The following is a 16560-nucleotide window of genomic DNA, read 5'->3' as shown; positions in this document are numbered from 1 at the left end:
TTACTTGTCTTGCAGGTTTCGCAATGCATATTGTATGAATTCTTACAAAAAGGGGAAAGCAGTTTGGTGTACTGAATAAGTTAACAGCTCTAAGAGAGAAAGAGAGAAGGAGAGAGAGAGCTGCGGAAGACTTAAAGGTCCCATGACATGGTGCTCTTTGGATGCTTTTATATAGACCTTAGTGGTCCCCTAATACTGTATCTGAAGTCTCTTTCCCGAAATTCAGCCTTGGTGCAGAATTACAGCCACTAGAGCCAGTCCCACAATGAGCTTTCCTTAGTATGTGCCATTTCTGCTATTGAGGAGGAGAGGGGTAAGGTGGAGGGTGGGGGTATGGCCTTGACCAACTGCCACTTTGCTCCTTTGAAAGCCATGATGTCTCTCTCTCATGGGTGGGCCAAATTCTCTGGGTGGGCAAAGCAGCTTGCTCCTTATGACCTCATAAGGAGAAGATTCCAGATCGGCCCATCTGAGCTTTCATTTTCTCAAAGGCAGAGCAGGATACCCAGGGCTCGGTTTACACCTATCGCCATTTCTAGCCACTGGGGGACCATAGGCAGGCTGGGGGAACGCACATTAATGTAAAAAAAACTCATAAAGTGAAATTTTCATGCCATGGGACCTTTAAGAAAAAGAGTAAATGAAAGAGAAGCTGAAATGAAGTTTCCTGTAAAGATGTAAGAACAAAGGAGGACAATTTGTAAAAAAGAGAGAAAAAAGAAAAATGGAAATAAAAGGAGAAATGTAATAGAAAGAGGAAAAAAGGATGAAGATATGTAGAAAGTGGGAAGACTATACTGTATTTACACTCCAAGCAGGACGGTGATCAGAAAGTTGCCAGTTTGAATCCCACCTGGGAAAATCTGGGTGGGAGAGAGAGGATGAAAAAGGAGGCAGAGAGGACAAGATGAAAGGAACAGATGGAGAGGAGGCGGGTGGACAGAGGCAGGAAGAGGAGAAAGAGGAGAGAAGGAGAAGGAGAGAAGGGGACGGCGAGCCGTTGTATTATTAATTGTAGTGAGATGTCCTGAAGTGCAGGAGCGAACCATACTTCCATTAGGAGCTCTGTCGCTCCTGCTGCTGCTCTCCTCTATTTTTGTTCTGATTTCTTTCTAAATAGAGAAGCATGACTCACTCCATCCTTATTTGCTACCTTTGACTCCTCTCTCATTGTCACCTCTCCTCGTTTCTGGCCCTCGTTTTGAATGCATGTCAGTAGTTGTGGACTGACACAAATTCTTGAAGGCCAATGCTGATACATTTATTTATATATTTTTGGATCATTTTGATCTGCAAAAATACAGTTTTTACCTATTTTAAACATGTGATCAGTCCCCCAGAAAGACTCACATTTCTTTGATTTGAACAGTAGCACTCATCTCCACATCTTTAGTGAAAACGGCTAAATTGGAAATCAGGTTTAACACACATCCAACCAACAGTCACAGTGAAGCAGTGAACACAATTAGGAGCCAAAGAAAGATATAGCATAGAGGGAAGGAGTAAAAGATTAGGAAACAAATACAAATAACAAAAAATTCAGTTTGTACTATTTTGAGAGGCTGACCAGCACAGCTGACCGGAACTTGTTTTGAGACACACACACACACACACACACACACACACACACACACACACACACACACACACACACACACACACACACACACACACACACACACACACACACAGACACACACACACACACACACACACACGCACACACACAAACACACACACACACACATACATTTCCTATTTTACCAACAGTGGACTATCATTATACACTGACCAAGTGTGGACCACAATTTATAGTTATTAAAATAGAATAGTATTCATTATAAATAGGACTACCTTTGTCCCTTGGATTACATCTAACTGTGTACTTGGCTAAATGTTTAATACATTTATGATAGGGTCATCAGCATGACCTACAGTGGAGCTCCAAAATGTCCCCTGTTTACTGTTGGATAAGTATGCAAGTGTGCATACAAAAACACGAACACAGCAGAGCCACAGGGAAGTGGATTATTGAGACTTGGACATCACAAGCTGATAATAAGGATGATTAGAATCTAGTTACACTACGTGATGTGTGTGTGTGTGTGTGTGTGTGTGTGTGTGTGTGTGTGTGTGTGTGTGTGTGTGTGTGTGTGTGTGTGTGTGTGTGTGTGTGTGTGTGATAAATCAGGCTTGGTCATCATCTTTCAGATGCATACGTTGGTTTATAGCGTGTATTTGTTTGGTCTCCATTAGTTGGTTTCTCTCTGGGTGTTCTGCCCTCTATTTACCAATTTACAGCTTCTTATTCTTTTATTGTTTTTTTCGCTAGTGGAATTGAAAGCAGTGGGGGACAATAAGTGAACACAACAGAGAGCAGTTAGATGCAGGGAAAAGGGGGACAGAAGAAGAAAATAATCAAAAACTAGCTCTACTCCATTAACCTTAATGTGCTGATAGCATCCTTGAGGATGACCAATCAGTGGTTTCGGGGAACTTGTATGTACACACACATAATTAAAACACAGACACAGAGAAACTCATCGAATTACCCGCGTTAACTTTTTGGCCACTGTGGCATTTTCCTGAGTGTGAGTGAGCAGACTTTGCAAACAGATAGTTACTAAAGCAGTCTCCTGTAAAAATAAACTCCTTTCACTGTGAAAACCACTGTGAAAACCATGGAAGCTGCTCTAGATTGCTCTAGATATTGGGGGGATAATGTGTTTTTTCAATAATACAAGTCCAAGAGTTGTGGGGGCAGCACTACTCTGTCAGAAATGCAACTGGTGTGTATGTTGCTGTTCTGCCTCACTTTTTTTTTTTTATCAAAGAAGTCAGTCAACAATCAGCTCTTTTCCATCATGCTGTGAGCAAACTCGATCTGATTTCATGGTAAGAATAGTTTTCCACACAACACCAGGGAGAAGTAAAAGGAGTTGGTGAAAAATAACTTGCATTGCTTGTAGTTGCTTCACAATAAAAGCCATTTTGTGTTTCGACAGTTGAACGCTTTTGTTGTGAAGCAGCAGCAGCAGTAACTTACAGTTTTTTTCGATTGCTAAACGACAGTGGGCACAACTGGAGTCACATGTGCAAAACTCTAACTACAGTCTGCACAGCAGCAGTTCATGTGGACCAAACTCTAGTTCATTTTTCATTGCTTGAACACAGTTTTCAAAACTGTACACACTTATCCCATGACTTTAACCACAACGTGCACAACACTGTAGATTTACAGCACTTTGTTCAAATGCTAACACACTGCTGTCAAAACTGTAAACCACACATTCAAAACAGAATAGATTTCAGTCTGGTGCCTATCAAACACTGCTGATTGCAATTTTAGCTGAAAGCCTAAGCAGGTGTCTTGTTTTAGACTAGTTAGTGAACATATATGGTATTTATACAGAGAAAGCTCAGAAAGTCTTTTTTTGTATACAAACACCAAATAAGAATGAAACAATTCTACACTGTATTGTTTGAGAGAAACGGGTAAAAGAGCAAAGATACCAATATGTCCTGGTAAGATGTCTGAGGTTATGTACGCAGCTATAAAAAAAAGTGAAAAACACTATATCTTTACAATAGTAACACTGTGTTCTTACTGTTTTTCAGAAAGTAATGGAGGTGAAAGCAATAGAAACACCACATTAATTTGTATTTAGAGATGATGCAGACATCCAATGTGATGAAGAGAACTTGCCACATGATGTTGGAGAGAGGCAGGATTAGTCACACTATTCGTTGGTACTGTGTATTGAAGAAAACTGATGATTTTCATTCCTTCTTGTTTACCTTATGTAAAAATTGGCATGCTATACAATCTATATTTTTTCCTTAAATAAACTGTTGAGTAGTGTCAAGTCACTCAAATTGTTCAAACTGTAAAGATGAGAAAGTTTGTAATTTCTGTATTGGTGTTTGATGCTAGTGTTTTTACCCTCAGTGTGTTCTGAGTGACAGTGTGTGTTATCTCAGTGAGGCCTGTGCATACTGTTTGAGACGTGTGTTAAGAGTTGTGTTGCTTTGAATGAGTTTTGCAGGTGATGTGAACACATCTGTAAGAGTACCACTTCAGTTACAGGGAAAATCCAATGTTTTTCAAAATTCTAAATGGGTTTTATTATAATTATAATAATTATAGCCATTCTGACTTTGGGTAATGCCAACTTTGCACTAACCACCTACATTGTAGATATTCAGGAAATGTGACACCAGCAAAACCACAACCAGACAAACCAAACACCATCAATATTGGCCTGTTTGTGGCAGTAAAACATTGCTTTACCAGTTCATGTTACACTGAGTACCTGAACGCACAATCAACTTTGGTTTCTTCGAGTTTAGGCAGTCTCATGTGGGGAGAAGGAGCAGTTTCAGTCTAGCATTCTGGTCCTTTGAAGGACAAATCTTCATGGAGTGTGTCCTTCGCAGATTCCAGCCTCTCAATTGGAATCTTACTCATATAATGGTAACACACAAACACACACACACACCACATGTACAAACACACCAATGCAGATTAAATGTCACAATCCCTAATCAGTTTCCTTCAGATGTGCAGACTCACAAACACACACACACCACACACACACACACACACACACACACACACACACACACACACACACACACATACACACACATACACATACACACACACACACACACACACACACTACACTATATAACCAGGTGTTAGTGAATGAGTGAATGAGGCCATTTCTCTGTCCAGTCTGTCATTCAGGCTTTCACAGCTGTCATCACTGCTGCCGGAACAATTATTAGGATTACTGCACCCAGTCCACCTGGATGTGTGTCTAAATGTGTCTAAGTGTGTGTGTGTGTGTGTGTGTGTGTGTGTGTGTGTGTGTGTGTGTGTGTGTGTGTGTGTGTGTGTGTGTGTGTGTGTGTTTGTGTGCGTGTGTGCGTGTGTGCGTGTGTGTCATTATATTCAGACCTCATGAGGAGGCTGTTTTACCAGACACTAAGTTATTCTGTTTAATATATTTTCATGTTGAATTCTGAGCTCAGACTGTTGCTTATATATACACAGCATACACCACAGATTCTCAGACACTCCCTGTCCCTTTCAAGCTCCATTAGATAGACAGGACTGATAAGAATAAATGTTATATGGAAAAGGGAAAGAACGAAGGGATGAAGGATACAAGTAGAGAAGCAAAGAGGACAGAGAGGCACAGAAGGGACAGGATAAACCGAGTGACTTCTTACTTTTCTGTTCCAGTAGACACTGCCTCCCCCTTACATATTTTATCGCTCCCGCTATTTATATATATAAAAAACCTTTGCTGAATTATTGATAAATCAAGTGAGCGCTACCCTCCGTGTCTCTCTATCACACAGTGTCCCTGTCATTCTCAAACAATAACACTCATCTGCACCACTTTGTCAGACACATTCATTTTCAGTAAAGGCACAAGGTTGTATTCTGTTTTTTTTGCATGGACGCTTAGCGAGTTTACTAAGCACAAAAACTATAAAGGCAGAGAATAACTTCCTGAAGAAAAGTAGAATTTTTTGGGTGAAAATGTCACTTCTGAGATGACTTAGAGGTTTAAATAGTACCTACTAAAGCCCTAGTAATTTGTAATAATTGCGGAGGTAGTCTGTGATCTTAATCCCATGCAAATCTGCCATGTCTTTGATTTGTCAAGTCAAAATTCCACCGCAAATGACCTACCATATTTCGCCAAACGGGGTTGTGCAATAATATTAGTCCAGTGCGAATCGGTATCTCTGCGATACGGGGTTGTATTGGCCGCGTAGGCAATTATAAAGGAAAGCCTTGACAACATATGTGGGGGATAATGTCAGTAAATTTGAGTAAAACACAGACTTCACTTATCCCGTGCGAATGCACCGCACAAACACGATGTCTATAGCCGTAGCAGCTCTGTGAGGCTGTACTACTTAGGCACAGTAGTACAAATGAATAAATTAGATTAAATGCTAACATCATCATGCTCACAATGACTAAAAATGACTACCATCTTAGTGTAGCATGCAAACTACAATGTCAACTTCATAAACGGGAAACGAGAATGTCAAAAAAGAATCCATCCAATGGTTGCTGATATATTTCAGTCTGAACTACAGTGGTGGATGGACCAACTGATTGACAGGCCGTTGTTTCTATACCTAGAGTGGCTAAGAAAACCAAGGCCTTTACAATTCAGATGAGCAAAATCAGTCAAAACTCCTCAGCAAAAAAACATACTTCCGTGATCTCATTGCGCCTTTGACGTCATCTTTCCCATCCTTTCTTTACTTCCCTCATTTGATTTTTCCTACTGTTCTACTTACTGTCTTAGTTGTGTATGTGTGTGTGTGTGTGTGTGTGTGTGTGTGTGTGTGTGTGTGTGTGTGTGTGTGTGTGTGTGTGTGTGTGTGTGTGTGTGTGTGTGTGTGTCCCTCTGGACCGAAGGCTGCACGTGATTCAGCTCTACATGTCTGGTTAATACTTTTCCTCTCTTAGTTAGTTTACCATTTCTTTTTCTTCTTCCGATTCCTTTTTCTTTATGTCTCTAGTGATCCATCCTCCTCATCATCTCTGTGTATGGTCTCCATCTTCCCCAGTCTTAATCAACCATTTTTCCTGGCTTTACTAGGACTCAAAAGTTAGTAGTTAACAAATCATCATCTGATCTAGTTTCTAATTTACTGAAAGAAAGAATTTGATCTGCCATTATATTCATTTTTAATCTCTCTGACATTTCTCTCGCCTCCTCTTTTCCTACTGTCTATTTCTCTTTTCTGTTTCATTCACTTCTTCTGGAGAGCTGCAGGCCTTAACCCACATTAACCACACACACACACACACACACACACACACACACACACACACACACACACTCTTTATATAATATGTCTTCTTTATATCTGCATGTACAGTATGTAACAGTTAATTGAGTTGATTTCTTACGGTCTAAATAACATTTTGAACCACTCTTTATTTTGTGTGTGTGTGTGTGTGTGTGTGTGTGTGTGTGTGTGTGTGTGTGTGTGTGTGTGTGTGTGTGTGTGTGTGTGTGTGTGTGTGTGTGTTTATCATTGTCCTGCACTTGTATATAACTGTGTATATTATCTCTAGGTCTATCTTGAGGCTGTGACAGTACATTACAGTACAGTACTATTAACAACAGTACTCCCCAGAGACCCTGAAGGCATCATGCTGCCTAAAAAGTAAATGCAACACGAGTCATTCTCAATCTGCCTGACGGACTGACTGATTTACATGCATCCTTGCTTCTTTCTGTCTTTTCTTTCATCTATTTCTTCTCTCAATTTTTTTTTTCTACCCTTTTTTTCTCCCTCTTTCTTTTTTTTTTTTTTTTTTTTTTTTTTTTTTTTTTTTTTTTTTTTTTTTTTTTTTTTTTTTTTTTTTTTTTCTCTTTTTTTTTTTTTTTTTTTTTTTTTTTTTTTTTTTTTTTTTTTTTTTTTTTTTTTTTTTTTTTCTTTTTTTTTCCCTTTTTTTACATACATCCATCCCTTCTTCCCCTACATCCTGAATTCTTTATTTTCTTCTTCCCCTTCTAAGTTCCTTACTCATTTGTCTTCCTATCTTTTCTGTTGCTTCCTTTCTTCCTTCTTTTCACCTCTAAACCTGTGTCTGGATCGATAAAGGGGAGACGAGAGAGCAGTCGGCCTTTACACCCGTTTCATTGTGGCATGAGCGGAATCACTTTGGAGGAAAGAAAGAAAGCATAATTGAAAAGGATGTCTGTTTTGTGATTCTCTCGAAACCATCATTTCCTCTCATCCTTTGCCTTTTTGCACTTGCTTGGTCTTTATCTTTATTTTTCTATCTCTCTTTCCCTTCGTCTGTTGCCTTTTCTCAACCTTCCAATCTCTCATGCTTTCTTCTCCTCATCTATCTCCATTTCTTGCTTTTTTTATGTCCAGCTAAGAGTATTGGCCTTTTTTTATTTCACCCTTTATCTTTCCTTTATGCTCTTTCTTTGCCCTACTCTTATGGAGTTTACCATGAAAAAAAGCTTGTTTTGCCTCTCTTAACATTTATAAAAAACGAGCCTTCATTAATTTAACAGCTATTGGAGGCCAATTCATCCTTTTGGTTGATTTGTTTACTTGGGTAACTTCTAGCGGATTTTTTCCCAATTTTAGTGGATGCTATGACATGGGTTTGTTAGCATGTAGCATATAGCATTCTATCTGACAAAGCAAGTTGGTTTGTTTCTGTCTGTCTATCGGTTTGCCAGATTTGTGACCCAATCGTCGTTATCACCCATGGGTTAGTACATTGTTCTCTCAGCAGTTGAACTGAGCTTCAGTATGGTCACCTTAGAATAAGCCATGGAGGTATACAACATGAACTCCTGTGTTGTTACAATTTGTACCAGGTGTTTCTTTTGAATCTATGTTCCAAATAGGCAAAATTACTAATCTGTAAACGTCAATTGTTACCAACATGTAAATGTCAAATACAGGCCACTGTAGCTCAAAGGGATGGCAGAGAAGAGAGGAGGCAATGGTCTTCCATTTCCCTCTTGTCACTAAAAGTGTTTTTAGTCATTTCTACACTCCCTTATCACAGGTATTTATTATTTAAGTAAACAAATTAGGTATGGAGGAGGCAGAGAGGTATAGAAAGAGAGAGAAAAAACAGACAACTTACAGCTATCACAGCAGGACAGAAAGACGAAAGAGTTTGTAAAAGAACAGAAAACAGAAAATTGGAAATGAAATATAGGCCTATAAACACTAGGGATAGGAAACAAAATCAGAAATCGTATGTATCGGGATTTTTTAATAATTTTTTTAATGAATTATTTTACTTTGTTTATACGCCAATGGCGACTACATCATATCTGTTTCCAGCAAAACAGAGCAAAAGCAGAAAATGCATATTATGTACTTCTTTACAAATTAAATAAATGTCAGACTGACTGACTGACATGTGATGCGCATTCTTCACATCAGTTGCAGTTGCAGTTCATGCAGTTTTTTGAAATTTCTCATGATATATTGATCTAGAAGTGTATTATTCAACTTTTGTTTTTGTTAAAGAAAAGAAAATCGCAATACTCAATACTATCGAATCGCAATACTTCTAGAATCGCAATAAATGAAAACCGCAATACAAATTAAATCAGCACCCATGTATCGTGAAAGAATCAAATCGGGACAAAAGCATATCGTCCCAGCCCTAATAAACACTGACAATTTTAAAAGCAAGAAAATGGAAAAAAGACTCTTTCCTCAGAGGAAAGATGAGAGGTTCAGGTGTAACTGCACTCACACAGCGAATTGAAAGATTCAAACAGTGAAATGAAAAGCATTTTCTATTAGTGCTGAATGGTATCGATTGTCTGGGAGGAGATGATTCTGATGTGTGTGTGTGTGGGAGTACAGTTCTTGTTCTTAAATATGTATGTGTAGTGGAAGACTATAGGCGACAGGCCATTCGGTGCAAGTGGGGCAAAGACCCACCTGATGATTAGGTGGTACTGAGCAGAGAATGTGAGTGTAGCGGGGAGCGCGAGCCTTAAGGGTTTTGGATGGAGCACAGAGTGGATTTTTTAAATGTTTGAGTCTAGTCTTATCTCAAGCTCCATCCCACTCCAATGTCTCTCTGGTATTGCTCACACCATGAGTTTGAAGCATGTCTCTGTGTTACTGCAGCAAAGTACATGCAGATGAACGGCACCCTCCCTCCAGTGCCTGTCACCCGGCTGACTTTTTGCTGGATTTTCGGGCTTAAAATGAGGATGGTCACTGTTCATCTGATACGACAGCTTTTTTTTCCTTTTTTTGAGTGATTTGAGTAGAGGGTGTGAAATCTGAGTTGAGCAATATTGAACTGAGTAGCCGGGAGCAACTTTGATTGGGGGGAGCGGAGGGAAAGAATAGCTCCGTAAAGGAGGAGCGGAAATTGTCATCGCTCCACTCTGATCACATGCTCTGGTCCTTAACATAAAACTTAAATACATAAAAGCAGCACGACAACACAGTAAAATTAGGCAACATAGCTGCCCAAAATGACAAATGGTGAGTGGGGAGTATTACAGCAACTTTAGGAAAACAGGTATGTGTCCAGTCACATTATCACCTGTGTTAAACTGTGGAAAATGTGAAATAGCGTATTATGTCAAATGTCATTTTCTGGTTTTGCATCTGTTCAAAGTATTTTTTCCTCCTCAAACGGCACTGTGTACGACAATAAGTTGTCAAACATGTTTTGCTTGCATTCATATATATGTATTTGTGTGTGAGAGACTTTGCGTGTACATTGTACAGCATGTATGTGTAACACTCATCTTACCTCCACCAGATGCGGCGTGGGGTTGAAGCCACACAGGTTACACACTTGGCTGTGACACTGCGTACAGCTGTTGTAGTTGGGCGGGTCGGAGCTGCCAATGTTCAGTTCCGTTTTACAAAGAGGACAGTTCACTTTAGGCTTCACAGGCTCCGGAGCAGGCACAGGGGCTGCCATGGGCTCCTGCTTCTGCAGCACTTTCTGCAGATGAGCAGGTGTTTGCTGATGTTGTTGTCCTTGCTGCCCTTTTTGATGATGAACAGGCGACTGCTGTTGCGCCATTCCTTGTTGATGGGGCTTGGTCGGCTGCTTCTGGGTTGTTGCATGTGGGCCACCCATTTGTGGACTGCCCATTTGTGAACCGCCTATCTGGGGACCGCCCATTTGAGTACCACCTATTTGGGTACCGCCCATTTGGGGACCACCCATTTGGCTAGGTGTATGAGGACCTCCCATTTGGCTCGGCGTATGAGGACCCCCCATTTGGCTCTGCGTATAAGGACCACCCATTTGGCTCTGCATATGAGGACCTCCGATTTGGCTCGGCACATGAGCACCCCCCATTTGGCTCACTGCATGAGGACCCCCCATTTGGCTTGGCGCATTAGGACCCCCTATTTGGCTTGGTGCATACGGGCCACCCATTTGAGTTGGAGCATGAGGGCCCCCCGTTTGGCTCGGCGCATGAGGGCCACCCATTTGAGTTGGAGCATGAGGGCCCCCCGTACTGAATGGTTTGGTGCCAGGGGCCCCTTGTTGTTGCTGCTTGATGTCAGTAGTTGCATTACTAAACACCACTTTGCCTCGTGCAGGACTTGGCTGGGTGGAGGTGGTGGCTAGAGGGTCAACATTGATCAGGGTACTCGCCTGATTGAGCAGCGATGCTCCGAAACCAAACAGTTTGGTCAGGCCGTCCTGGGCAGGAGGAGGAGCCTGACTCTGAGGTCTGTGGGCTGGGGAGGAGCCGGCGCTTCTGGTCTGGTCATGGTGCCGTGCCATTGACTGGTGCATCGGGGAACCGCGACCCAAATCAGGCTGGGACGGAGCCTTGGTCAAGCCAGGGAGAGGCACAGCACCAGGGTGGGGAATCCGTGGACCCCCTGGCTGGTTGGGGCCACCTACGGGACCTCCAACAGCTCCTGGAGCCCCGGGACCTCTCTGGGAGTACTGGTCAGACCTCATGCCTTGCTGAAAGGACCCTGGTTGAGTCTGGGGTCCGCCAGGGCCTGGGTGTCTCTGCAAGCCTGGTGAGGTATGAGGCTGAGTTTGGGGCCCTGTCTTGGATGCAGGGTATGAGTGGGGCTGAGACTGGGGATACTGCTGGGACTGGGAGTATGGCTGGGACTGGGAGTATGGCTGGGACTGGGGGAATGGCTGGGTTTGGGAGTGTGGCTGGGTCTGGGAATAGGGTTGAGTCTGGCCGTAGGGCTGAGACTTAGGCTGAGACTGAGGTGGCTGCTGCTGCTGCTGCCGTTGAGTGGACTGACTCTGTGCCAAAGGTTTGGGCTGTGCTGCTGCTGCCGGCTGTATTGGCTGAGGTGCGGGCTGCTGAGGCTGGACGATTGGTTTGGCTTGGTGAGACGGAGAGTGAATCTGCTGTTGGCTCATAGAGCGAGGCGTGGTCATATCAATGCCAAGAGCTCTCTGCATCTGACAATTCAGACACAGCCACTCCTGGACCTGCAGACAGAGAAGAGACAGGTTTCATGTTATTTAACCTTTCCCTCGGAAAAAGTCATCTTAGCTCGTCTATTTGACAATATCACACATGTTCTGTACATATCAGCTTGTTTCAACTCTTCGTTGAAGCTACATATCTATACTGAGTGAAATATTTTCAATCCATCAAAATGGAAATATTCTATAAATATAAAAAATTCTAGATGTATTGTGGATCATCTTATACATATTTGGTATCCTTCGGCTCTCCACTGGAATTTAAAATTAGGTTCTGCTTGGCAGCACAATCATGTGTTTTAACTGACTGGGTCTGTGAGGTCATTAAACACAGGTCGATGATGCCGTTTGCTTTAGTGATGTAAGAAAAGTCTAAGGGCTGAAACCAGGTAAAAGAAAGCAAATAAAATGAAAGAAAAGGAGGAAAAGGAAGATAATAAATGAAGACAGAGGACAGTGTAGATATAAAACATCACTATGAGTAATTGATTTTCCCTTTCAAAGCTGATTGCTATTGATTACTTTAAAATATCATCGCTGACTCAGAGAGGGTGCAACAGTGTCTCATCTATTAATTCAGCCAACTTCAAAGCTGCAGATGATAGAGAGAGTGCATTTGGATGGCTACACATAGAATATGGTCCATCTTTCTTCCCGTGGAAAACAGAAGTGCAGAGAGAATAGTTGTAATCAACCAGAAATAGAGGGAGAGAGAGGTAAATCAACCACAAATTGACTGCAGCGCTGGGTGATTGCTGAGCCGAAACCGCAACCGGAGTGAAAAATCTCTCACGGACACACACATAAATCCACATGTGTACACAGGTATGCACATTAAGTGACACGAGCGAGACACAAACAAATATAATAAGAGACGCATACAGTCAAATGAAATTGATATGAAACACCCCTCAGCATCTAAAAATAGAAATAAAAACATCACCCCACCTCCTCCTCTTCTCCATGTCTTCCTCCTTCATTCTCTTCTTCCTCCAGATGAGAGCTGATACTCCCTTGTGTCCAGACCTTGCTTGGGTCTCTAATTTCTTCCGACTGCAAAAAACACACAGCTCCTCTCTGAACTGTGTCAACCTACTGCTCTCATCCTGTCTGTCCTACTGTAGCTTTGCATCCAACACAGCCACCCAGCTGCCATAAATAGTGCAATTATAGCTCCTCTGCAACCAGAGCAATGCTAGTAAATCTGTGCACGTTTCAAGCGTTTCTCCCATCCCCTTTCCTTCCCACAATGCAATGCGCAAATGAATGGTATCACCCCGCCCACTATTCACTGAACCCCCCCCCCCCAAGGTTTTTTTGCTAAAGGACAAGTTGGCTCCTTGAATTTGAAGGGAAAATATGGGGAGAAAAAATCTGTCACGTAGCCTAACTAAGCACTTCCTCCCACTGTGCTGTCCCAGCATGCTTTTCTGTCTGGCATTTTCTAGCTTGACAGCATTACTGATCCCATGTTCTGTTAACTCAGCGACTACAGCCACTGCTACAGCCTGACATCCTCCTTTCCTCCTTAACATATTCTCTTTGTAGCCGTCTTTCCTCTCCTCCCTGCTTCTCTTCTGCCTGTTTTTTTCTTTTCTGTTTTTTTCTTTTCTTCACATGCCCCCTGCACTTTCCCATTTTTCTTGTTTTCCATCTTCACCCCCATTTTTCTGTTCTCTTTCTGATCAGCTTGAAAATGTAGGTCTCGCTCCTTGAATAGCTGAAGCGGAAGGAGATTTGAAAGTATAATTTTGCTGTGCAGGCTCCTCCCACGTTGTGCAGCCATAATTACATCTGATGAAGATGGCAAGAGGGAGATGAAGAGAGGTAGATAGGGAGAAAAAGAAAGAAGGGGGGCTGACTTTAATGAGTCCCTGTCTATCCTTCTGCTTTATAAGCAACATCACAAGAGACACTTGAATGAATGAGGGATAAAGCGAGGGATGGAGCGATGGGAAAGAGCAGGGAGGAGATGGAGAGGGAGAGGAGTCAGCAGTTTTTTAATCCAGGCAGCTCTTCAGCTCTCATCATGTCAAGCTTAATCAACAGCACAGCAGCACAGAATATTCACTTCTGCTTCACTGTGGTTAAAACCCGTGAATCATTTAAGCACCTGTGTCATGTTCATATGATGTTCATATGTGTTTCTCACAGCACTGAAATATAATATTGACTGTTCCCAATTCAAAAGCAACTAGCCTTTCCAGTGTACCACTTACTCTGTGATAATCTGTGAACGGTTTTCATATAGACACTACTTCTTTGATAAAAAGGAGTTCCAAAAGACATGGAAATATAAAACTAGACAAACAAAACCAAAACTATCTGGATACCACTAATTTGGTAATTTGTGTGAACTGGCCATTTAATGCAGCTGCAAGCATACGAGTGGCCTAAGCTGATTTTTGAATTAATAGTAATAGTGGGGCGGCATAGGTCAATAAATTGTAACAATTGTTCATTTTGTGATAAAAGCACCACAATTGGCAGATGTGTTGATACATTGGGAACAAAACTGGATATTGGGACTTCGCAAACTCACACCCTGGTTGCAGTGGAAGCCCTTTTTCAAAATGTCTGCCAGCAGTTTATCAAAATGTCCTATCCCATTGGACCCACTTGCAATAACGTACATAATTTAGATCCTAGTAAGCCTGAGAACCAAATGAATACATGCATATACTTCCATAATCAACACTAAGCTCATCATAAGCAAGTATGAGATAAAAAAATATAGATTCAGGTTATGACATCCCTATGACACCGTATGCAGTGAACCAAGAAGGTAAGTAAAATGACATAGTGTTCTGAGATGAATAATGATAAGATGATAAAAATCTGATGGATAGTTTGTAATTGTTATATATTAATATACATCGAGGAAGCACGCCTTAATGACAGTACTGCATCAGTCTTCAAGCTGGCTGATCTGGCTCATCTGTACAGGTCAAGGATGGAGCATCTTGGTTTTAGGCTTGATGCTAGAGCTAGCTAGCTACAAGATTGAAGGAAAGACTCGTGGCTCAGATCCCTGACCTGCAAGGTTAGACCCAGGGCAGGGATGCCCTTCTTGCATTCTCTGATGATATTGGTGCAGCACTGACCAAGGAATTTGAATGGGACAGTGACAGTGATGCCGTACATCTCACCCATGCTGCGAAAATTGTGCGTCATCATATGTTTGAAGAGCAGAAACCATTCACTGGGTTCCAAAAAGGCTGCAAACAAGATTCCAAACCTACTGTTGGCATTGGTAAACATGGTCCTTAATGGGCCAAGCATCAGAGACCAGAGTGAATATCCAGCAACGCCTGCAGCCCTAACTATCGCATAACTGCTGAAGTTTAACAGCGTCGTGCACAGGCGGGTTGAAGGACCCACAACCACGGCCAATAAGAGACACCTCAGGAAACACCTGTACCGTTGTATATACAGTAGGCCTGATGGTCCATGCCCAAAAGAGGAAGAGGGAACTTGTGGACCGGCTTTCACATATGGGTGTCAGTATCACGTACAACTGTGTGCTTTTATCTGTCAAACCAGCAAGGAGAAACTGTCATCCAGCAGTTTCACAAGGAACAGGTGGTTTGCCCTCCTAAAATGGGTGGTGATCTCTTCACAACTGCTGTGTTTGATAATAGCAGCCTGTTCTCTTGAACCATTTGTTCAAAAAGCTAAGAAAAGTTAAGCACTGTAATTTGTAAGCATTCAACGGTTTATTTTTTCTTTCTGTATGCACTACATTGTCTGCCACTGTATAAGAACACAGCTGGCCGCTTAATGAAGAGGTTGGGATGGGTGGGTCATTAAACACAGGACTTTCAAGCCAGGGAGCGGAGGTCACTTCCCCCGGGAAGACTTTCACCCAAGAAATGTGTGTTCCTTAGGAGTGCTGTAATCCAAACCACAATCTTTTTCCTTAACTTAACTAAAAGCCCAAAAATGTAGTCAATATTAAGTGGTGGTGGAATATTAAAACAGGTTGCGTCTTTGCTATCACTAGCTAACTCACGTCTTTAACATTACTGGTTTGTGTCAACACATTTTTTTCACAGCAGACATTCTGACTTGTCATAGTAGGACAAGCCCAGGTGTAACTAATAACAATAACTCAGTTATAAGTGTCCCAATAAGCCAGGGGTCGGCAACCTTTTTGATATGAATTGCCCTTTTCAAATTTTCTTGTTTATGTGCCATGTCAACATTAAGTTTAATTATGACATCACATCAAAATGTAATATCCAGGGAATCTGTAATTTTATTCCATAGCAACATTTGATAACATTTATTTCTCATAATCAGGACCTCGTAATTATTATTATTGTATATTATTATTATTATGATTATGGAAACATGGTTTTAGTATGCAGCGTCCTGATTGGTGGAAAATGGGCTGACAAAAATATCACTGTCAAAGAGCCTGAAGCGAAAAGCCCAGCTTTAATGATGAATGGACTGATAAGCAGGTCCTGTATGCCTCATTTTCAATGAAACGATGCTGTGGCAAAATAATAATAACACAACCAGCATCATTATCAAGAATGAAGAACACAAACATAATGACTGCGTCATTCACG

The 16560-nt window shown here is 41.7% G+C and overlaps 1 protein-coding gene across 4 annotated transcripts in view; it reads right to left on the bottom strand.

The window, feature by feature from the left end:
- The window catches only part of bsna (bassoon presynaptic cytomatrix protein a), a 189403-nt gene that overhangs the window by 97857 nt on the left and 74986 nt on the right, over nt 1–16560 (bottom strand). For all 4 annotated transcript variants that reach the window (XM_039801784.1, XM_039801785.1, XM_039801788.1 and 1 more), the window contains exon 3: nt 10310–11986. In XM_039801784.1, the coding sequence (XP_039657718.1) occupies nt 10310–11986 (1677 nt within the window). The remainder of the gene's footprint in view (nt 1–10309; nt 11987–16560) is intronic.

The sequence above is a fragment of the Perca fluviatilis genome, chromosome 5 (assembly GCF_010015445.1).
Source record: "Perca fluviatilis chromosome 5, GENO_Pfluv_1.0, whole genome shotgun sequence".
Lineage (NCBI taxonomy): Eukaryota > Metazoa > Chordata > Actinopteri > Perciformes > Percidae > Perca > Perca fluviatilis.
This window is presented reverse-complemented; position numbering and strand designations above follow the sequence as displayed.